At 42.8% G+C, this 25,031-nt stretch overlaps 1 protein-coding gene across 1 annotated transcript; it reads left to right on the plus strand.

Moving 5' to 3' along the window:
- Window positions 1-1,177: 1,177 nt before the first annotated feature.
- APE1 (acclimation of photosynthesis to environment) lies at window positions 1,178-23,486 on the plus strand. Its single transcript, XM_086494021.1, has 9 exons — window positions 1,178-1,536; window positions 2,956-3,002; window positions 3,075-3,177; window positions 3,455-3,541; window positions 14,684-14,767; window positions 21,348-21,401; window positions 21,555-21,635; window positions 23,051-23,096; window positions 23,174-23,486. Exons 1-9 carry the CDS (start codon window positions 1,243-1,245, stop codon window positions 23,227-23,229), a joined length of 852 nt encoding a protein of 283 aa, XP_086350147.1. The 5' UTR covers window positions 1,178-1,242; the 3' UTR covers window positions 23,230-23,486.
- The last annotated feature ends 1,545 nt before the right edge of the window (window positions 23,487-25,031 follow it).

Raw genomic sequence — 25,031 nt, forward strand, 5'->3', positions numbered from 1 at the left:
TGAAGTAGCGGTGTGCTGCCTTGAAGGAATATGACACTACCTTGGTTGACATGTATGTCTGAAATGTCGTCTCTTGAAATGCATCGATTGTGGGATATGCCCAACAAGGACATGGGCCACAAAGCTCTGGCTCATTGGTTTTAGGATGCAATTTAGCACTACGTAGGAGTCCAATACGTCTATGATGTAGAACATAAAGTTAGCTCTGCTTCTCTTTAAGTTTAATCTATATCCTACATCTTTTCTTTTTGTCTTAACGTGTGATTTGTGTTTGATAGGGAGGACATATATTCACAACACTAAACGTTTCAATTGCACAAGCGCGACTTCCACTCGACAACACTACAAGGTTCGTTATCTGTATCTAGCACCCCATGACTATGCATTTGCTTGGCACAACACATAAACGCTACGAGACAGGGCACGGCTTTCGTTTTTTATAATTTTTGGAGAGACTACAGTGCCAGCTCTCCACCATACTTTTGTATGGCACCTCTGCATGACATGCACTGTATACTTTGCAGTTTCAGTTTGTGACGTTTCATTGCAAGACGATATGTTTAACTATTCATATTGTGTTTTTTAAGCTTGACTCAAACATTGTCCGTCAGCTTGCACAATTGGATGACATTCGTACACGATTATCAGGTCGGTAGTGTAGTTTATTTTTTATAGTCTGCTTATGCTTTTTATATTTTTGAGTTCGTCAAAGCTTCCTTAAGTTTAATTTAGCCATATGTTTTCCTCACGAGTGTATCCTCAATTTCGATCACAGTATCTATATATTACATAGACATGCATTTCTTTTCTCAGAGTTTGGTAATTCAACCTATATATTGAAATAAAGAAAAATTGACTACGCTTGACTGAGAATAAGATGGGCGTCTCAAAGATGGTTACATGATTTATAGACTAAATGGTTCATATTACTAGGTGAAATGGTGCAATGTGCAAACAACTACCAAAATAAGTTAAGTTGCAACCCTTTTGCTTGATTTAATTACCCTCTTTAGTAGCTCTTTTCTTGTGTCACCACAACAAAACCCAAGGCGACAACAATCACAACAAACTGACCAAGTAACCAGCTACGCTCCAAAATCTATCAGATTAGCAAAGGCCCACCAAGCTAGACTAGTTAAAATAGGTTGACGTGGATATCGGCCTAATCACTGAATCACAGCCAAACTGTAAGAAATTTTGGAGAGAGAGAGAGAGAGAGAGAAGATAGTGGAGAGTGAAGCGATGGCGAGCTCGTGTGTGGCAGGCAGCAGCGGTAGCTCTCCCTGCCGAATCGTCACACACGCGGCGGCTCACCTCAGGAGACCGATAGCAGCCGCTTGCCTCGCACCTAAGCTAGAGCGTCCGTCAGGTTTACGAAGCTCTTTCATCGAGACACTTACCATCACCGCGCGTTCATCAACACGGCTCCTCCGGCTCCGTCTTGCTATCTGTGTGCGCGCCACAAGCCAGCTGGAGACTAGTAGCTCGCCTGTTTCAAAGGAGGTCGTTCCTGACACGCAATTTTCCATTTTTAAGGTGCGCAATGCCATCCATTTTACTTGTTAAAGCTAAACGACCACATATGGCTCTGAGAATTCTTCTGGTGCTCGCAAATCCTTCTGTTTAGCAGTTTACAACCACTCTGTCATTGACATTGTTACTTTGGCTGCATGTGTGCACAGTTGACTCATTGCAGCGACACTGCTATGCGACCTCATCTACTTTTCTTGGCTCTTGATCAATATTGAGATCCTCAAAGGATAGGTCGTAGTCGTCTGCTGCTGCCGTGTCAATTAGTGTGGCATATTTTCCCCCTCTGTATACTGTGCCTTGTTATTCATACATGCTTGAATATCTTATTGATGTGGCGGATTATATTTTGCAAAGGCTACCTTCATGTTTATCCTCCGCATTCAGCATGACTGTTTGCTATAAAGCCAGCACATGTTGATATTTTTACTTGTGATGCTTCAGGCTTGGTTTTTACTCTTTTCAAGAAGCATCTGGTGATTGATGCATTGTAATATGAGGGTTTTTGAGCCCAATCTATTATACATTATACTAGACAACAGAGTGGATGCTCATCACTATTGGCCTTATGGCACGGTATTATGCTGATCATCATTTGTCTAGGAACAGTGTCAAATGTTTGCAGAGATCTTTTTTTTTGTAGTATGGGGAGATTGCACATGTGGCGCTCCTTAGAGGTTATGGTTCGCACACAGACATTATGTTTATTCTTGTGATGACAGTTCAGAGGCTGGTATTGTTAGTGTGAACACATGCCATATTGTCTAATGTGTCGGAGATTGTGTCATCAGCGAACGGTATTGCATTGCTTCTTGTTATGCTACTTTCTGCACATGCATTTTTAGTCTTTATCAGTTCTGTAGGCCTATTTATGATTTGGGCACCTGTTTTATTGGGTATAGGATCATATATTTTGTTCTAGCTATTTCTTCTGTGCCTGGCCTCAGGTTTCCATGTTGGGATCATAATATGTACGTGATTGTGTTCTCTGCAATCTATTGCTTCAGCTCTCTCTCTCTCTCTCTCTCTCTCTCTCTCTCTCTCTCTCTCTCTCTCTCTCTCTCTCTCTCTCTCTCTCTCTCTATTTTGTGTTCCTTTCATGTGCAGTTGCTTTCATGTACAGAAATCTTGAAATGTTGTAATGACTGTGCATTATGTTTGATGCTTTCATACGTATTTTTTCCAGCCTTTTACCAAGGTATTTCTTCTTATGTAGTGCATAATTTGGTATAAAGTCATAAACTTGATGGGTTTGGTAGATGATATGTCATAGATAGCATATTAGGTCACACCTTTAGCAGGTGTATCTAGCCTCTTAAAATCGCAGGAAAATTTAGCAGCTGTTTAAAACCCATGTCTACATAGTTTTTTAAGTAAGTCGTTTTTGCACTCTAATCAGGATTGGTCTTTCTTGTCTGAGTACAGACATCCTTAGGCACAATTGGACTCAGTGCTGGGCTTGTGCTACTCTCGTAAGTACCTTCAATCAACAGTATAGCTACAAGGTTGTCATAAACAGCTTACCTTTTCTTCACATCTTATAGGTATGGTTTTGGCGCATACTTCACTGTTCTTCCGGGAGCTGAATGGTCGGCTATAATGCTAACATATGGATTTCCGCTCGCAGTTATTGGCATGGCTCTCAAGGTGGATACATCTGGTACTGTGTTATTGCTTGAGTGTTTGTATGTGTGATTTGTGCTTGCCTAATTGTCTCACTCATATTGCCTTGCATATAATGCTCAATCAAGGTTTGACATCTTGCAACATCGGTTGTTTGTTCTTTACCATTCTTCCGAAAAGATCATGAGCTCGTTACATGCTAAATTGTTACTTGTCTTCGAGTTTGGGCTTGTTACAGCTGCAGTCATCATGCCAACAAACTTATTCCTGATTCAGATTCATTTTCATGATAATTATACAGTATGCAGAGCTAAAACCTGTGCCTTGCACAACATATGCTGATGCTTTGGCTTTACAAGAAGCCCAAGCAACGCCCACTTTGAAGCAGGTATCCTGCTTTCTTTAATTCATATTACCATCTCGATGACAGTTGGTGACAATTTTCTTTCTGTGCTGGATTCTGAGTACTGCCTGCTCACACTTCTGCTGTCTGATACATGTTTTGTTTCTAAATGACTAATTAAAGCCTCAAACTAATCTTAAAGAACTTGTGTAGTTTATAAAATGAGAAATCTAAAGATAAAAAGAAAGGAAACAAACTTTTAAGAAAATGTAGTATGTAGCTAGGCCCAATCTAGCAAAGCACATTTTTGTACCATTGAAACTCGCCTTTGACACACCACAGGCTTTATTACTGCCGATGAACACTTTGCACATAGGATCAATACCAATCTTCGGTTAGAGAGAGAGAGAGAGAGAGAGAGAGAGAGAGAGAGAGAGAGAGAGAGAGAGAGAGAGAGAGAGAGAGAGAGAGAGAGAAGAAGAAGAAGAAGAAGAAGAAGAAGAGAGTTTTAACGTCGTAGGAAACTATCCCAAGAGACCTTAAAGATCTAGCGGACGAGGAGTTGAACTCAAGACCTGTTATTCAAGAGGGAAATGGCATAAACAATCTACCACACTTGGGTGATAGAAAGGTTATACCATTTTCCTCTTTTTATTAGCACACACCCACACCCGAGAAGAAGAGAGTTTTAATGTTGTAGGAAACTATCCCAAGAGACCTTAAAGATCTAGCCGACGAGGAGTTGAACTCAAGACCTCTTATTCAAGAGGGAAATGGCATAACCAATCTACCACACTTGGGTGATAGAAAGGTTATACCATTTTCCTCTTTTTATTAGCGCACACACCCTCACCCGAGAAGAAGAGAGTTTTAACGTCGTAGGAAACTATCCCAAGAGACCTTAAAGATCTAGCAGACGAGGAGTTGAACTCAAGACCTGTTATTCAAGAGGGAAATGGCATAACCAATCTACCATACTTGGGTGATAGAAAGGTTATACCTTTTTCCTCTTTTTATTAGCACACACACCCACACCCACACCCGAGAAAGAGAGTTTTAACGTCGTGGGAAACTATCCCAAGAGACCTTAAAGATCTAGCCAACGAGGAGTTGAACTCAAGGCCTGTTATTCAAGAAGGAAATGGCATAACCAATCTACCACACTTGGGTGATAGAAAGGTTATACCATTTTCCTCTTTTTATTAGCGCGCACACACACACACCCACACCCACACACACCCCTAAGAAGAAGAGAGTTTTAACGTCGTAGGAAACTATCCCAAGAGACCTTAAAGATCTAGCCGACGAGGAGTTGAACCCAAGACCTGTTATTGAAGAAGGAAATGGCATAACCAATTTACTACACTTGGGTGATAGAAAGGTTATACCATTTTTTTCTTGGATAATAGGTCTTTTGAGAGAGAGAGAGAGAGAGAGAGAGAGAGAGAGAGAGAGAGAGAGAGAGAGGGACATATATGTAGAGATATAGCATTATAGATGCGTAGAGATGCAGATAACTTGAAAGACTGAGAGACAGATTAGAGAGATAGTGAGAGGAGATTTAGAGTGACACACCGCTAACCCGGAATGGCCGGGCCCTTGTACATAAATATATCTATTTCTCCAGAATTACAAGTGTATAGGTTGAAATTTCAGCATGGAATCACCATCATGTTGATGAGAGCGGAATACGGAAGGGATGCAAGGGCTGAGAGATTGGTGAGAGAGAGAGAGAGAGAGAGAGAGAGAGAGAGAGAGAGAGAGAGAGAGAGAGAGATGTGTTTTGGTGTTTTGGTTAGTCTGTGATGGTATTGGCCTAATGGATCCCCAACTAGTGTAACAGGGAATGGACGGAACGCAGCCCAAACGTTCCGAAACGGCGTTCCGGACGAGTCCCGTTTCCAAAATGGAGTCGGGAATGGAACACTGTTTCGGAACATTATGTAACCGGAACGGTGTTCCGCAAGGAGGGGGAATGGGGGCAGATTTGGGGCTGTTTGGGGGACATGTTTGGGGCAATTTGCGGGCAGGTTTGGGGTTGTTTAGGAGCTGATTTGGGACTAAGCTGAATGGAGGTAATTCAAGCATTACTTTAGTTGACTGTTCCGGCCATGGTTCCCGTTCCGGTCCCCCCTTCTCCTCCCCGTTCCCGTCCCATTCCGGATCCTCCCATTCCCGTTCCGGGTAACTATGTCCCCAACAACCTCCCACTTAAAGGCCGCTCTACCTAATACCCATCAAGTCACGACATTATGCAAAACACTCAGGAGGTAAACCCTTTGTGAGAAGGTCAGTAGGGTTGTCATGTGTGTGCACCTTGGCAAGCTGGATGCATGTGTCCTAAAGCATCTCCCGAATGATATGATACTCCATCTCAATGTGCATTGTCTTCACATGAAAACACAGGATTTCGTGCTAGTTAGCACTTTGATTGTCACAATGCAATATCGGAATCTTAGCATTAACGCCCAAATCTCCCACTAGACGAGCAAGTCAACTAGCTTTTTTGCAAGCTTTGGAGGCGGCTACATATTCTACCTCAATGGTTGATTGAGCAATGCAATCTTGCAAACGAGATCTCCATGATATTGCACCCTCATAAAATGTGAAAACATAGCCACGACCTTCTATTGTCCACATTCCTTGCATAATTAGCATTCGTGTATCCTTTTACACATGCCTCCCAAGTATCCGAGTACCCAAGTACCCCCCAGAACCCCAAGTACCCTAGTTCCCTCAAGAATCCGCAAGTATCCAAGTACTCAGTGCATGGTCATCACAAGAAGCGGGATGGATACTTTGCGCGAAGGTGATGAGAATGGAATTGGAGAAGAAGTCGCTACACCAGAAGGACCGTTTCTGTCACAAAACGGGAGCGTACACGAGCACTTAGAAAATCTGAAAATTATAATACTTTGCAAACATGAGAGAAGGGAGAAGATCGACACAATATTGGGGACGAGAAGATGGGCTGGTCCCCCCATCGGCTGGTCCCCCCCCCCCCCGTTAAGAGTATTCTTTTATTCAGGGAGAATTCTTATACGAGCACGAGAACCCGAGGAAACCCCTCCGTTCTGTAACCTTAGACCCGAAGGTCGTGCTTTCCCGTAAAGGGCTTGGGCACAAGGCCGTTCCTTCCCGTAAGGGACTTAGGCGCGAAGCCGTACTTTCCTGTAAGGGACTTAGGCGTGAAGCCGTACTTTCCCGTAAGGGACTTAGGCGTGAAGCCGTACTTCCCGTGAAGGGCCTTCTCGTAAGACGGGAGATTCATGCAAAACAAACCACACAAAGCAGCAATTCTCAATGCGTATCAACACCTTATATGTGTCGCTCCTTGCTCGGAGAATCAACCTCCGTACTCAGTCGTCACGCGAGCACTTGCAAATTCCGTCGCTAGTCTCTGCTCCAGAATCCCAGCGCTTGCACTTCCTGCTGCTTCCGGCTCCTCCAAACTGAGACGCTGGTTACCCTTTTCATAGGGTCTGACACCCGGTAGGAATAGGGGTCCAAAAGCAGAGCTTGGTGCTCCTAGAGAGAGGAGAGAGAAAATTGCGTTTTCTAGATAGAGGAGAGAGAAAATCGCGTTTTTTAGAGAGAGGAGAGAGAAAGAGAAATCGCAATTCAGCCCCCCTGCGTAGGTTTTAGCGCCGGCTTTTTTTTTAATGGCCTTGCTTGGTTTATTTTATTAATAAAAGCTTGGTCACTTAAAAGTGACCGGCCACTTTAATAAAATAAAGTGTCAACCTGCTCAAACTTTAAAAACTCACTTAGTTAGTGAAAACAATGCTATACGAACACATTCCAGGCGTCCCCGGGTGCAGGACACGACACAGATGCAATGCAAACACAGACTCCTCGCGGGAAAACATCTGTCCTCCCGCGACTGTTCCTGCTTTTCGAAAAAAGCTTCATTGAACCCATCTTTATTCTTGTGCTTGCGTTCTTACGCGTATTTTCTTACTCAGTTCGGATTTCCTCCTTAGCCTATGGGATGCCCCCTTACTGATGCACCCGTCACCCATCATGTGACGCATTAGAGGCACTCGTAACCCGGCCCTTTCCATCGAACTTACGGAAACTCCTTCGTGATGTTTACCGTCACCCATCAAATGACACATCAGAGTTGTCCGTTCCTAATGGCAGTTCCTGTAGCTACAATCTTTTTAACAGTTCTTAGTGCACACAATAAAATATCCTAAAAAAAGAGATTAATCATTAAAAATAAGGAAATAGTCCAATTAGCAACATTCCTCTGGCACTCGTAACCCGGCCCTTTCCATCGAACTTACGGAAACTCCTTCGTGATGTTTACCGTCACCCATCAAATGACACATCAGAGTTGTCCGTTCCTAATGGCAGTTCCTGTAGCTACAATCTTTTTAACAGTTCTTAGTGCACACAATAAAATATCCTAAAAAAAGAGATTAATCATTAAAAATAAGGAAATAGTCCAATTAGCAACATTCCTCTGGCTTCTAAACAGTTGACCTCAATTGTAGTGCTTGGACATATACCTCCAGTATCTCGGGATAAGCTGCCAATTCCTCTTGCGTCATCCACTGAGCATCTAGATTCGAATAGTTCTTAAACTTAACCAAATACTTCCGTGTTATCTTTCCGAATTTGAGAGACCGCTCCTGATGACTTACTATCTGCTCCGGTTGGAGTATTTCTTCTGTTTCCTCAACCTCAGGAGGTTCCTCAGCACTAGGTTGGCTCGGAGGTGGTCCCACATACGGCCGGAGTAAACTTATATGGAAAGCATTATGGATCTTCCAATTAAGCGGTAGCTCTAATCGGAAAGTGACATCATTCACTCGCTCAGTGATCTTAAACGGCCCATAATAACGGGTAGAAAGTTTTACCACCTTCCCCTTATGAGACGCTTGTTTCTTAAGTCTTGCCTTCTCAAACTTGAGTAAGACTATCTGTCCGACTGTGAAGTCTAGATTCCTCCTGTGCTTGTCTGCAGCTTTCTTATGCTTTTCTTGAGAGCGTAGAATAGCTCTCCTAACTTGCCCGTAGGCGGTGTCCAAATCCCGAACAAATTCATCTGTTGCAAAGATCTTATCCTTAGTTAAAAGGATGGGTGGAAGCAAAGGCTTACCATAAAGAATCTCAAAAGGTGCTTTCCCCGTCGATGAGTGTATGGTATTGTTATACACATACTCGACAAGAGCCAAATATTTCTCCTAGTCAGATTGCCGGTTTGACACATAAGCTTTTAACATATCCAATACTGTGGAATTGCTATCTCACTTTGCCCGTCCATTTGAGGATGGTAGGCAGATGAAAAATTCAGCTTTGTACCAAGATTATCCATCAAAGGCACGCCAAAAATTTCCTGTCATGCGAGGATCTCGATCACTCACAATTGACTTAGGCATTCCATGATGCTTAAAGATCTGTGCCAGGAAGACCCTAGCCATATGATCTGCTTTGATCGTTTTCTTGACTGGTATAAAGTGTGCTTGCTTGCTAAACCTGTCCACAATGGTCGAGATCGCGTCATTTCCAGTCTGAGTTCTAGGGAGGTCCATGATGAAGTCCATGGCAATACTTGGTTCATTAGGCACAGGCAAAGGTTGTAGCAACCAAGGCGTCTTATGCCGATCATACTTCACTTTTTGGCAAACCAAACATCCCCTGACATACTTATCAATGTCTGCTTTAAGGCTAGGCCAAAAGAAATATCTTTCCATTGCTAAGGTTGTAGGGAGAATACCCCGATGACCCGCATAAGGCGAAGCGTGTGCTTCATCCATGATCTTCTTTCTTAATGGTTCCGCCACACATGGCCTGATGGTGGTAGAGATAACCGTCCCGAATGGAATAGGGAAACTCATTCTCTCCACGATGTAGCTTTCCCCAAATGGTGGAGAAATCTGGATCATTCGGATACAAATCTGGTAGTGCTTCTAATTCTTGGTGATACACCGAAGTGATAGCGTTCACCCTTGGCCGCCTAGACAATGTGTCCGCGACTACATTCTTACTCCCAACCGTGTGAAGGATCTGGAAGTGAAACATAGACAAAAAGTTTGCCCACCTCATCTGCTTCTCAGATAGTTTCCTTTGCGTAAGAAAATACCGCAAACTCTGGTGATCAGTCTTGATCACAAAATCCGCTCCTAGAAGATAGTACTTCCAGTTGGATAAGGCGTGAATCACAGCCGTGAGTTACTTTTCGTAGATTGATGCATGCAACTCCGCATCCTTACGCCTTCTGCTTTCGTAGGCCATTGCATGGCCTTCTTGGTTTAACACTGCTCCAATGCAATCGCCTGAAGCATTGCAGTGAACCTCAAATGGTTTCCTTAAGTCGGGCACTATCAAAATAGGTCCATGGCTTAGCAAGTACTTGAGCCGATCAAAAGCTCCTTGTTGTCTCGATCCCCATCTGAAAGGAATCTTCTTCTTTGTCAAGTCATGAAGTGGTCCTGCTACATGAGCAAATCCTCGGACAAACCTTCGATAATACGAACATAATCCCAGGAAACTACGTACATCATGTACCGTAGTGGGAATAGGCCAGTCTTCTACTACTCGGATCTTGGTAGGATCCATACTCACTTGATTGTGAGAGACTATATGGCCGAGATAGTGTATCTCTGAGAGGAAAAACTCGCTCTTCTTTGCATTCACATGCAACTCATGCTTTCGCAATTCTTGAAACTCTAAGTCCAAGTGCTTCCGATGTTCCTCTTCTGACTTAGAGAAGATGAGTATGTCATCAAAGAATACTCCCGTAAAAGCTCGATATGGGCTGAAAATGCGGTCCATCATGCGATTGAACGTTGCAGGAGCATTGGTCAAGCCGAAAGGCATTACCAAAAATTCATATAGTCCAAAGGTTGTGCGGAAAGCAGTCTTATGGACATCCTCAGGGGCGATCCATATCTGATGATACCCACTCTTTAAGTCTATGCGACTAAAGACACTTGCACCCTACAACTTATCAAGTATATCATCAATCCGAGGGATCGGAAAGTGATTCTTGATCGTGATCTTGTTTAAAGACCTATAGTCTATGCACATTCAAAACGTGCCATCTTTCTTTTGCACTAGTAGAACTGGAGAGCAGTAGGGTGAAGCACTTGGCCGTACTAACCCTTTCTCTAGAAGCTCGTTGACTTGCTTTAGAATTTCCTGTTGCTGAGCAAGACTTACCCGATAAGGGGGTTGATGGGGAGGCGAGCTACTCGGTATGAGATCTATGCGGTGATCTTCCGGGCGTACCGGAGGGAGTTCATCAAAAAGTGTTTCCGTGAAATAATCTTTGTACTTGAAGACGCTTAATTTCCAGACTAGAGAGAGAGTACTTGCCAATCCGAAGATTGAGTTGTCCTTGCACGGGAGTTGCATTGGTTGTCAACCCCTCGAATGCCAATCCGGATGTAACCGGTGTGCCAAGCTGAGCCGGTGTGAGGCACAAACGTTCCGGAGTATCCAGGGAGATGAAGTTATCCGTGGATCGTGGATCATAAAGAATCAGTACTCGCTGGTTGTTCAAAGACCCCCAGCCCTTCAGAAGTCAACGCTTCCCTTTCTCCGTTTCTGTGTTTCCTTGAACATCTGGAATTGAGTTCGAGCTTGGCGGTGCGGGTTCCTTCCTTGCTTTCTCTTGCCTTGTAGAGGCTTGTTCTTGCCGTTGCTGCTTTAGCGCGCCACAGTAGAAGCATCTTCCTTCCTCTCTGAAAGTTTGAAGTTGAGTAGGAGAAAGATACTTAGTTCGCTTGCCAGTGCCCTCTGGCTTCTTAGAATGATCATCGTCCCTAGATGGAGGACGTTTTCTTCCTTGGCCCCCATGATCATCGTAGACCCCTCTTTGTCTTGCACGGTAAGTGCTATGCTCCATTTTTCTGGGTGTCCCAGTTGAGTGCAAATCCTCAGCAATGATTGCTGACTCCATCATCCTCTGAAGAGTGTCATGCGGATACACTTTCATACTCTTTCGAAGCTGCGGTTGGAGACCCGCTTCGAACTTTCGTTCCTTTTCCTCGTCGGCAATCTTCATGAAGGGAGTGACCTTCAGAAGAACCGACCAATACTTGTCCACATAAGTCGTTACTCTTTCATGTTCCTTCTGGGCAAGCCAGTCCCATTCCTTCCGTATGTCCTGCTCGAAGTCAGGTGGAAGAAATTGTTCATAAAATTCAGATTTGAAGCTCTCCCAAGTTCTGGCCTGAGAACCTTCCAGAATCTTGGCTAACCACCAATTACTTGCCGTTTCCTTGAGGTGCATCCCCACGGCGTGATTTGGATCTTTCTGTGAAGTGCCCATTGGTAAAGGCAACTTCAAACTGCCTGATGAAGGACAGTGCTTTGGAGATGTCTCTCCGTCCGTTGTAGGTTTCGAACTTGATGTCCTTGTCGCCTGATTTGAAGACTCTCATGCGATGTTGAGACTTGCGACCATGCTTCTTGAATCGAGGCTTATCTTTAGGTTGATGTAGGGTAGTAGTAGTAGCGGCTTCCTTCTTCTGTCGAGATGATCGAGAAGTAGAAGTATAATCAGGAGAACAAGATGGAGATGAGATAGAGATGTCCTTGCTCTCGTCTAGCAGAGAGAGCGCTTTTTCTTGGCCTTTCCTTGAAGTAGGCCGTTCATTCCGATCTGAAGATCCTTTGTGCACTTCGGCACGTTCTTCTTCTCTTGCCTCCTGTGGTTGGCTGCATCAGTTCCATTCGTTTTCTTCATTCCGCCCAAGAGCTTTTGGACGTCTGGCAACAGTAAGATTTGTTGCAAATCCGCAAGCTGAGCTTGCACTTGTTGAAGCTCCTCTTCAACGCTTCTCCCTTGGCGCGACATGGTTCTTCCCGTTCTTCCCGAAATCGTCCTTCTTTGCAAAGAAAGAGAGGAGTCCGAGCTCTGATACCACTGTCACAAAACGGGAGCGTACACGAGCACTTAGAAAATCTGAAAATTATAATACTTTGCAAACATGAGAGAAGGGAGAAGATCGACACAGTATTGGGGACCAGAAGATGGGATGGTCCCCCCCCCCGTTAAGAGTATTCTTTTATTCAGGGAGAATTCTTATACAAGCACGAGAACCCGAGGAAACCCCTCTGTTCTGTAACCTTAGACCCAAAGGTCGTGCTTTCCCGTAAAGGGCTTGGGCACAAGGCCGTTCCTTCCCGTAAGGGACTTAGGCGTGAAGCCGTACTTCCCATGAAGGGCCTTACCGTAAGACGGGAGATTCCTGCAAAACAAACCACACAAAGCAGCAATTCTCAATGCGTATCAACACCTTATACCTGTCGCTCCTTGCTCGGAGAATCAACCTCCGTACTCAGTCGTCACGCGAGGACTTGCAAATTCCGTCGCCAGTCTTTGCTCCATAATCCCAGCGCTTGCACTTCCTGCTGCTTCCGGCTCCTCCAAACTGAAACACTGGCTACCCTTTTTATAGGGTATGACACCCGGCAGGAATAGGGGTCCAAAAGCAGAGCTTGGCGCTCCTAGAGAGAGGAGAGAGAAAATCGCGTTTTCTAGAGAGAGGAGAGAGAAAATCGCGTTTTTAGAGAGAGGAGAGAGAGAGAGATCGCAATTCAGCCCCCCTGCGTAGGTTTTAGCACCGGCTTTTTTTTTAATGGCCTTGCTTGCTTTATTTTATTAATAAAAGCCTGGTCACTTAAAAGTGACCGGCCACTTTAATAAAATAAAGTGTGAACCTGTTCAAACTTTAAAAACTCACTTAGTTAGTGAAAACAATGCTATACGAACACATTCCAGGTGTCCCCGAGTGCAGGACACGACACAGATGCAATGCAAACACAGACTCCTCGCGGGAAAACATTTGTCCTCCCGCAACTGTTCCTGCTTTTCGTAAAAAGCTTCATTGAACCCATCTTTATTCTTGTGCTTGCGTTCTTACGCGTATTTTCTTACTTTGTTCGGATTTCCTCCTTAGCCTATGGGATGCCCCCTTACTGATGCACCCGTCACCCATCATGTGACGCATTAAAGGCACTCGTAACCCGGCCCTTTCCACCGAACTTACAGAAACTCCTTCGAGATGTTTACCGTCACCCATCAAATGACACATCAGAGTTGTCCGTTCCTGATGGCAGTTCCTGTAGCTACAATCTTTTTAACAGTTCTTAGTGCACACAATAAAATATCCTAAAAAAAGAGATTAATCATTAAATAAAAAAGGAAAGAACGGCTCTAGAGAGGGATCACGAAGCTATACATATAGTTGCTGAAAATAAGAGGGTAGCTATGCACATCTAACCCTATGTGCATGTGGACAATCTAACTCCTATTGCTAGGGTTTAGGACAGCCTAGGAAGTGTTTTGGAACCCTTGTGAACCTGTAGGCAGGACTTGCATGTCCAGGCACTCTAGATTATTTGCATACCCTTTGATTGCACATTAGCATAGCCAGTGTCTGCTAGGTGTAGGCTCTGGGGAGTTTTCCCATACAGTTGCATTAGTACCAAGCCTAGGTAATAACTGCATACAAAGCACCTCTTAGTAGTTCATCAATTTATTAATAAGTGACATTTTAGCATCATTTTTAGAGGTCATGGGGTTCAATCTGGCATTGCTCGACCCAACTTTAATTTCCTACATAAGTGGTCACTTCTCCAACATAGGTCAGTACCCTCAGTACCAGTACCCGCAGTACCATCTACATCCATGGCGTTTTTGCATCAGCGTTTCCAGCCATCAGTAGCAGATTCGCAACGCCGTCAGTCTTCAGCCCTAGCATTTTTCAGAAGTTGCAGATTTAGCGTTTTCATATTCAGCCTCAGATCAGCGAGCGTTTTCAGCTTTCAGCCCTAGCCTTATCTCCAGATTGCAGTTCCATGTCAGATCAACCCTAGCATTTTCAGTCTCCAGCCCTTAGCCTCGCAGATCCAAGCATCTACCGCAAGATCCCATAAGCATCTCAGCAACTAGGCTGGCAAAGGTGTACCCTTGATGTGATAAGTATTTCCTTTTGCTGTGGCCATAGGCTGGTTGTTAATATGTGTTAAGGTTTGCCTCGAATCGTAAGGTCAATTTTCATTAAGTTGACCTTTCAGCCTGCTTGCGAAGTCGAGGGTGATTGGTTCATGGTTTGGGTACTTTACTGGCAGGCTCATAGCATTCTTAGTACTTACTGTTGTTTTGGTTTTGGGCCTATATTTTGTTGAAACAATCATGACATCTTGGGTCACTTTGTGTGTTTTCAGGTAAAGAGTGATGTGACGAGGTTCCGTTACGGTGATGAACAACATTTGGATGAAGCTTTGAAAAGGATCTTTCGATATGGTCAAGTAGGTCGACGTAACTTTCTTTGTTCAACTTGCAGCTTGCAAGATGGTTTATCTTTGTTGTGTTATACACTGTGGCTAAAGTGTCAAAAAAGAAAGAGAGATGTTTGAAATATTAATCTTTGATGAGAGAGAGAATTATGCTTGTTGCAAAGTTCTAACTTGGCATTTTTACATATCAGTTTAGGACCAAGAGCATACTGAAAGATTGAGTGTTTACCTGGGCATTCGTAAGTCTATATAACGAGTGCCATGACTTTCTTAGCATGTGTATACTAAACGTTCATGTGATGAAGGAGATAGTGCCATGGTGTATGGCTCAATGTGTTTGTTTTTAAGCAATTTTGTATTACCTGTAGATTCGTGGATTGTAGGTGGGGATGTCAACGATGTTGAGACCTTGACTGATCGGAGAATAAACATTCTGCTGATCGTAACTTCCACTTTTAGAGTGGAGGAAGATGCATGGGCCAGATTCTAGTTTGTGACTTCTGCTATAGATGCTTGGCATCGACCGTCCCTTTTTCATACTCCCCAGTCTTTTTACTTTAGATGGGGTTCTCGCCAACAACATGGGTGTTTGCTGGAGAGTTTGGTTCGTTTCGACAAAAGGCCCTCAGTTACATCTTATGGAGATTTCATAATAATTTGGCCTGGAACTTTCCTTTCTGATAATGCTCCTATTTCTATGCACATCCTGTTTGCCATTCCATTGACTGTGAGGCGAGTGGCTCTCATTCTTGTTTTGGAGGATGAATTTTTGTGTCAAGACTTACATGCTATTAGGTCACGCGATGTACTCACCTATGAGGATGGCTTGCATCATGTATCCGAGGCTTGCAAACATGTATTTCTATGCAGATACTGGCATTGCAGCACAGGGACAGAGTTTTGCATGTTTGAAGTGGATGCATTCCCAAGCTCATGCAGAAAGCTCCATTTTTGGGAGACAAGTGGAGGCTAGAGAGATTTTACTTCATTGCCAGCAGGGGAAAGTTGACTTCACCAAAGCAGATAGGATCAATAAGGATTTCTTCTTGCATTCTAGAGAGACCATTGTACTGCAGGAACTTTTAACATCGACCCTGATGAGGTTCTTGTTATTGCTTTGGATTACTTTGGTGCATTTTTTAAAGCTCAGAATTCATTACTAGTGCCATTTTCATTGCGAGAGAGGAGGCTTAGTCACATGTCCTCCCTGTGGGTCACCTATTTCTGAAGCCTTTCACTCTTATTGAGATGCATGACGCGTTGCATGGTATTGATAGTGTCTCTTTTCCAGGAGAGGATGATCTGGCTCACCTGTTTTCTTTCCGTATTGGAATATATTATGGATGCCCGCTATTGCAGGTTTACGACACATCTTTGATACTGGTGAGATGCCTGCATCTGTATCAACTAGGCTGATTCCTCTTATACCCAAAGCGGTGATACCTCTTCTTTGATACTGGTGAGATGGCTGCATCTGTATCAACTAGGCTGATTCCTCTTATACCCAAAGTGGTGATACCTCATATCTTCGTCAATGGAGACCTATCACACTCTATTCTCTGTGTACAAGTTATAGGCTCAATTGTGGCCATTATTGCTTGATCGAATCGCACAGAAATGAGTATGGGGTGTTTTCTTTTTCGCTTTATCTTGTTTTTGTGTCTTTTTATCTTTCAATGTTAAGGTTGTTGTGGGCTCTTATATTTGTGGTTCAATCATCCTATACAAGTCATGACAATGGATATCTTACTTAACGTAGATATGAGGAAAAGATCAAAAGGTACGCATGGTAAGTACAAGTACGTATTGATTTAAAAGTACGGCTTAACCTCAAAAGTATGAGTAACGACGGCTGATTCGCAAATCCTAGAGGAAGGACCAAAAAGGTACATGAAGGCATGAGATAGGCCAGCATCTTGTAGGTCGACAATGCTGGCCCTATTTTTGCAATAGAATATGCCGACCAATGCTATTAGAATACTCGAAAAAGGAGACTTGTCTGACACTAAACTGCAGTTGAGGGCCAACACCACTTCTTATATACATACACTCTTTTTTCTAAAAGTAATATCAGATTGAATTACTAGTGGGAAACCTCAAAACAAGGAAAACCGATAGACATACAATGGGGTAAATCAGAAACAGTCAAAGTAGAGCTCGTGATGAAGGGAGGAGAGCTCATCGGAGTCACAAGCAAATCTAAGAGACTATCGAAGAGTGGTTTTGAAGAGGAATACATAATCCACGTAAAAATGCTGAAACGTGTGAAAAGTATGTGCTCTCCAAGCTGTCGAAAGTATCCACTATCTAACTGGGAGCAAGTAGACAAAAAATGGTTCAAAATCCGAGACATGAAAGCATGAAGATGACGAGGTGGCCAATGTAACAATGGTAGAAAAAACTGCATATATGCCATCAAGATGGACTCCACTATTTTGAGTTGTACATGTAGCGGCCAGTTAGACAATTTCCAATATAGCAATTTAGATGCAAACGTTTGGCATTGTTCACCGACCAAGCCAAAGGGTATCCAGGATGCCGCACAAGGATGGTGCACAAGCTGATCTGGCTTCACAACCTCACGTGGCCATAATATAGAACGCCAATCCATCCGATGCAATGACTAAAGTTTAGGTTTTGAGAAGTTAATATGAAGATCAACAGCCAATCCATAAATGTGCAAGGCATCCATGATCCATTGAACATCATATGGTTGATTTCTAGGCCAAAACATGGAATCATAAGCATACGCTTGTGCCACAAAATGATTGCGAGATAGTAATTCCAAGCCATGTAATCGACCAGATGCCGTCAAGGAGTCCAAATAAAGCAAAAGAGGATGAGTGGCAATAGCATACAACATGGCACTTAAGGGACATCCTTGCTTGATAGAGTGGCCAAGATCCCATCAATTATACTCGAAGATTTGACTATGTTCATAAAGAAAGTAGACCACTCGACGCATTTTGAAACCAAAGCCCAAGCTTGCCATGGTTTGTGCAATGAAGTCCCAGTGAACAGTGTCAAATGCTCTCTCTATATCAATCTGCATGACAAGCTCATCATATTTTGCATAGTCAATGCCGATGAAAGCATGAGCAAGATTAATGAATCTATACTGAGTGGCATGTATGCTGGAAAACAAATGATCCTTAATGCGTGTAGCAATCATTTTCGACATTAATTTGTAAATGACCGGCATAAGCGTAATGGAACGCCAATGAGAAAAGGATTCACAAAGTGCTTACTTCGGCAACAATTTCAAAGGCCTTCTTGCCACGATTGCGACAAAGATTGTGTATTCCATGCATGATTCATCATGAAGAGTAGAGGTTGTCTTAGGGACTCCCAAAAACAAAGGAAAAACTCAACGGTAAGAGCATCCATTCAGGCGATTTCCAATGACCAAGATGTAACAAACTGCTATGCAGTTCAACTTCAATAAAGTTAGCCTCAAGTATATCTGCATCCACCATAGTCAATATAGGATTTACATATGACAACAACAATTGCCTGTCTTGCAATACCTCTTGCGAGGGAGCCACAAGAGCTGCAAAAACTGGTTGAAAATGATCCACCATGGAATTTGCCAATTGGACTTTATTGGTAGTCCATTGTCCAGAATCATCCTTAACTCTTTTAATGGCCGTAGGTTGCCGCGAATGATGCAAGTGCTAAAAAATTGTTTTGGATGAATAGCCTTTGTCCATGAGAGCATATTGCCGTGATCTAACTTTCCATTTTTCTAGTTTCCGCTTGTTATTATGCATCAATGAGACTTTAGTAGCACATAAAGTCTCTTGCTCGGAAACAATAAGCAATCTAGAATCCGCAAGATTTTCTAACTCTTGACAGGTGGCCTTATCTGCTTGCACCTTGCCTCTTTGTTGTTGCATGTATCATGTACCATAATGCTGTTTGACTGCATGGATACCCATAACAAAACGATACCAAGCCACATCCACATCCACATCAAATCAAAGAGCTTTGTAGTAGTAGGTGGAATGCCTATAGTTCACCTCTTCATGGTGCAGATTTTGTGTTGGACCCAGAGTTCCAGGGTGCAGGCAGAAGCATGATCCGGAGGTAAACACACATTGGAAGACCATCTTGAAGAAGCTTCAGCCTGATTGTGACATACAACGCAAAATCAAGGATCGGCTTGCATTTCACAGGGATATGCGAGGATTATTCGGGACAGCCGATGCCCAAATTGATCGCACTAAGATTTCCTCCGTCTTGTGGTGGCAAGAAAATGGTTCAGATGGTCCCGATCTTCAGCGACTTGTCGTCCGCATTCTCAGCCAATCAGTTAGCTCCTCTTGCTTGGAGCAATTGCGGAGTGTATATAGCCACATTGCATCTAGAAAGAGGAACCGACTTGGAGTGGAGAAAGCAAATGACCTTGTTTTTGTCAGTGCAAACTTAAGAATGCTTTGCAAGTCAGCATCCAAAGTGACAGATCCTTTTCTACAGTGGGAGATGGAGGCAAAGACAGAGGTGCTTGGAGAGGTAGGAGGATCTACACATGAGGATGAGCCTATGCAGGAGGATTGGGATGATATTCACGACGTCCAAGACTCCACTACATATTGGGAGGTGGGATGCTTTTCTGTCCCTACCCAGAGGTGAACATCAGGCATGAGTCATGACTCATTGCTCATTGGTTTTTGATATTTGTTTCCTTTGTGGCCGCTGGCTTTGCCCCTTTTTTGTATTGCACTACCATATGGGTGATTGAGTCTTGACATGTCACCTATTGACCTACAATCGTTATTTAGCACTCTTAGCCTCTACATGTCTTTTTGTAGCGCCGTGGCTGGCCTTGTAAGCCATCTTCATAATCTATGATCTATCATCTTTTTGCTTCAAGCTTTTGTGTGGAGTCTGGACTCTATTCTTCAACTTTGAGTTAATGTTCTTTCTATGAAGAATCAAGATGCTTTTGTAAAGGATATCCCAATTCATGTATTGTGTATTGCGCAATCGCGTGTAAGCCTTAAGACTGAAGAATCATTGCATAACATGCTTAAATAGGATTCTACTTGGACTAATGGGTGTGTATGGCTCTCTACTAACATATAGGTTAAATCCAACCTAATTTAAGCATATTTTAAACTTACCGTTCCGGCCCCCGTTCCCATTCCGCTTTTTTGGGCAAGGGGGCCGTTCCTGTCCGGAGGCCCTCGTTCCCGTTCCCGTTCCCGTTCTGGTTCCGGATAACTGTGATATATACAAGTAAATTCCAAAATATTTTCTTGAACAAGACATTGAACAACCATCCACCGCCCCTTACGGTCAATGTGGGCCAAGAATGGCTGCAATTCATGTCGCATCATCATCAAAACACCCTTTAAGTATTGGTGCTAGCATAAGCAATCCAAAATCATGCAAAGTATGAAGATTGATGAAACCTACCCGCAAGGCGGTAGACTTTAGGTTTCACCCGATTCTTTACTCGGAACTTTACAACACAGCGAAACTTCACGAATAAGCTTGTGATTGGAAATTATACTTCCAACAAAACACGGCCTGGGAGCTAGAGTGCTTCCAAGTAGACAACAACACTATGTAGACACCCCTTTCGGTATTTCTTTATTCTTATTCCTAACTCTTACCAAGCTGTCCAAACCTGTCCATGGCTGTAATTGCAAGGTTTTGACCCAATTTCGCCAGCACAACGGCACAAAAACCACCGTCAAGGGCACTTCCCCTTGCAATTGGTCAGTGAGTGTTTCAAACATTGCAAATCATGTATGTTTGAAATGTATTGCCTGATTGGGAAAGCTCTCGGGTGAATGAGTGGTCGTACGTGTGCGAGAGTGTGGGGGGGACTTGTTTTGTTTGCTGGTTGTGAGTGTGTGGGCGCACGCATGTTGGTTGAAGGAACAAAAGATCATTCTTAAAACTTCAAATCGACTACAATGCCCAATAATGAACCCAAAGAAGATTGTGGCATCCATAGATGGGTAAGATAGCACTTGAAAGGTCTAAAACCTCTTTCCAAAGAAGAGAGAAAGGCAATTGGAATTGCGCAAAAGAAATGCCCAAGAAGAAGGATAGAGCCAAAGCAAATGCACATGAGTCTCCTCCAAATGGCGTCAGCATGGACTCGGTGCATCTGAAATTTTGTTTTCTGCAAGCACCACGCGTGTGTAAGACAATCACGCCACCAAGCATCTTTCTTTTGCAAATGCCACAAACAATTGCATACCTCTGATACCCAAGGATGTCAATGTGATTGCTGAGGGGGCAATCAGCTAATCTTTCTTTGAGCATTCAAAGGAGGAATCGGCAGAAAGCGTTGAAGGCAATCTCAAATTTGAGCCTAAAAGGAGCGGTAATAATTATCCAAACCAAATTGAATGGAGTGTGTGCATGTTGTGTGTGTGTGTGGGCGCGCGCATGCGTGCGTGGGTTGAATGTGTGTTTGTGGGTTATGTGTACCTCCCCCTATTATAACTTGGAAGGTAAAAGAGGATAGTAGGGTGTAGGTACTTTTGCCTGGCTACTTGAACTTCTGATGATTTCATGTGATTGCTTTTCTTGTTTTGTGTAATAATGTGCTACCACTTTGCTTTCACTTATGTAGGGAGGAGGTATTCAACGTCGTAATGCTCCTGTGCTGCAGGCTATTCGCGAAGAGGTGCATTACAACTACTTAACCCCTGAATTGAATTTGATATACAAATAAATGAGCTGTACAAAGTTTTGTTTTTGTTCTCTCTAGCTCATAGTAAATGGCAGGTGTTTGCACTTGCCAGATTAGTGTATGCTGAGGTAGGACTTGTTCATGCAGGTTACCACTGAAGGAAAGTATTCGCTCGTGCTAGTATTCGAAGCCAAGGCACTGGAACTAAAAGACTTCACGGAACGGCAGGTATGTAGAGATGCAGTTTTCCAGGTGGTTTCTTTTCTTATGCACTAGGAGCTACTGTGACCTGATGAAGACCTGCCTTCAAACACGGGATTGGGAAAATTGCCTGTAACTGTATGTGCAAGAGTGTGAAAATACAAACATCAAATGGCAGAGATTAAATCAAATGATTAACATTGGTTTTTGTCTTTCGATTCTCGAAGATGCTTATCTTGTTGCACAGCTGTCTGGTTTTGTTACCTGCCATCAAATTGATTTTGTCGAAACCCTTAAAGTATATGTTGAGCATTTCATTTTAGCATTTGGTTTGAAGATTTTGCTTGTATGGCCTCTTTTATTTACATGCTGGAATTGTTGCTCATTTTTCTGTAATGATTGGCGTACTCCTTAATCTAGCAAGTTGAGATAATAAGCCATTCTTGTGTGGCATATATATCATAGAAAGACACTGTTTTTATAAAGCTATCTCTTATTCACTAGGGCTTGCTGCCATCTCCTGTGTAGAAAAGTACCATTAGTACCATAAAGACGCTGTTTTTATAAAGCAATCTCTCATTCACTAGGGCTTGCTTCCATCTCCTGTGTAGAAAAGTACCATTGGTGTCTTTATCGCTTTTCTTATCTCACTGCAGGGTCAGCATGAAACACATTTTGGCAAGGGTGAAACTTTGAAACCTTGAAACTCTTGAAACGTTTTGGGTGGTGCTGAAACATCCCATATAAAATCTGAGCTGAAACATCCCTTAATTTCTTGGCTCACACTGCTTAATCCTTTTGGGCAAGGAGTTGGTCTATGTGGTGACGTTTCGTCTCCTCTTTCCTATGAGGTGAAACGTTTTGGAATGAAGCATTTTGGGGCTGAAACATGTGGTGGTGATGCTGACTAAATTCATTATTATGTACCATCGTGCTTGTGGATACTGGAAGGGCACTTGTCAGCATCTCACATCCCAGTTATAGTGGTGGCATGTTCCTTGGTGCAAGTGAGAAGCTTTTGGTCTCTATACCATCCTTATCTTCCTAGGTTCTTTTATATCTTCAATGTCAGTATCTCCTTGTAGCTTTGTGATTGTTGCATTTGTCTTTGAGGTGATTGGTAGCCAAATTTTTTTGTTGCCTATGTGGTAGCTCTTTTGCAATAGAGAGATCCTTGGGTATCCACCATGTCACTATGTGTGGTGGAGGAATAGTATGGGCCATGGAAGCAATTGTAGTAGCTCTACTCTTCATGGTAGAATTGGAATTCTTTTGCTTAGATGGTTGTGATTGTCTTTTAAGCTTGGACCTTGGTTGTTGCTTTGCATAATTAGTCTTTAATTGCACTTTGTAGCCTAACTTGTGGATTCAATAGCCAGAAATCTCTTTAACTCAGAGGAGGGAGAAAAAAGAAAGTCTTACTAATTTGTGTGAATTTACAGGCCAAGTTTGCATCCTTTTTTGGACCCGGGATAACGGCAGATATAGGTATGGGCTGAACTTGAATGATAATTTAAACAGTTGTTCTAGCGCAAGCAATGCCCTCTAAAGCTTTGTGCTTACAGCTGCGGGAGGCGAGAACTTGTATGAAGTAAAGCTTGTGGTCAATGGAGGGCAATAGTATGCTGGAGCGGCAGGTTACTTCCTCGGTCGCAACCTTGTAACATATGGGATTGCTGTACAGTCCTGTTTAGTTGTATCTAATGAAAGCTTCTTATCTGTATTACTACTAGTAAGGCTGTCTGTTCAAGCTTAGCGACGACCAACATGACATATCATTGTGTTTTGGAGTATTCAACTTTTGAGCTCTCTTGCAAGAGAATAAGATTGTCAAAACTTGTGCTAAGGTTTGCAATGCAGGCACCAGCTTTTCTGATTTGTTCTTCGATCTATTGTCCTGTTCAAAACAAAGTGAAGGATCGTGCTGACATTCTTAAACCAAGCCATCTGCCTCTGTAGACTATGGCCCTACCTTTTGAAGGTTTGAAGAGGAGAGAGAGAGAGAGAGAGAGAGAGGTGTCTCTTACTATTTCTTGCCACACATGGCAAGGTTTGAGAAAAGTATGCCCTTTCTACACAGGTTCGAAAAATGTTTGTACGAACACCCCCTCTCTCTTTAGAGGCATTGCTAAAAGTAAAAGAAAAGAAAAAGCCACATGTAAGGCTCTTATTTGAGATGGAAGGATCCATTTACAAATGATAAGATTTCAATGTTTCACATGCAAAAGTCAAGTGTATGCCAGAGTCCTTTGCGTTCGTGGGTCGGACGGCCCTTTTTTTAGCTTCGATGGAAATGGCTCTTGTGGGTCCAAGTGTTTGCAATGATTAGCCATGAATAGTTCCACCACCTGTTGAAATTAGATGAGTCTTTGATAAGCTTTGTTTTTGGGACACCGTGAGGTCCAGTATCTCACATGTGCACATTCACTGCCTTTGTAGTTTCATGATAGCTAATGCTCCAACCCCTTTAAATACACACATGACAGATGTTTTTAGAGACCATCTAGTTGGCTTTGTTCTTGTTCTTAGATTCAACTTCTTTGGCAAGACCAATTTTATGTTGAGCACAATAAATGCACATTTTCCCATGTAAGGTGGATTATTTGGGATTTATTGTTTCAAAAGATAGTCTCTACAAAACCTAGCAAGATGGAAGCTATCGTGGCATGGCTTACTCTTCAATCGGTTATAGAAGTATGTGGATTTGTTGGCTTGACAAGATGGTATAGTGCTTTTATGAAATTTGATGCAAGGATAGTCTCACCCTTAACAAATGCTCTCATGAACATTGTAATTAGATCAATCGTGCTCAATCTAGTTTTGATGAACTCAAAGGAGCTTTATCAGGACTTCCATGTTTCACGAAGATATTCACTATCTTTAAAGATGCAAGTGGATAAGCAATTGGTGGTGTTTTGCTTCAAGAAGGCAAGAAGCTTATTATTCTTCCACGTTATGCTCTCATGAATTTAATTATCCTACGCATGACTTGAACTTATTATTAACAGTTGTTAACGCTCTCAAAGTTCGATGATATTACTTGCCTGGAAGAAGATTTGCTTGTATATCTATTATACAGTCTCAAATGAATTTATATTTTGTGGATTTGATCAAGCAATAATGATGATGGATAGAATACTTTGCAAGTGTAATTTTGACGTTTGAGTTTAAATAGGAAATAAGAACTTGGTAGACAATGCTTTAAAATGGAAGAGTACACACCTTTTCTATGTTCATTGACTTGGTATGTGAGTGTTGTAGCAAGATAATCATCTAAAAAAAAGTATATTTTAGTTTCTTTTGGCTAAAGAGTGATGTCTGACTTATGTTATCAAATGCTTGACTTGTTAAGGGATTAATATTGAGCGAGTTCATGACCTTGGTAAGCTTTATCGAAGCCACACACCTCAAATGACATAGAAA

This window comes from Adiantum capillus-veneris, chromosome 21 (assembly GCF_014529385.1).
Source record: "Adiantum capillus-veneris isolate H3 chromosome 21, ASM1452938v2, whole genome shotgun sequence".
Lineage (NCBI taxonomy): Eukaryota > Viridiplantae > Streptophyta > Polypodiopsida > Polypodiales > Pteridaceae > Adiantum > Adiantum capillus-veneris.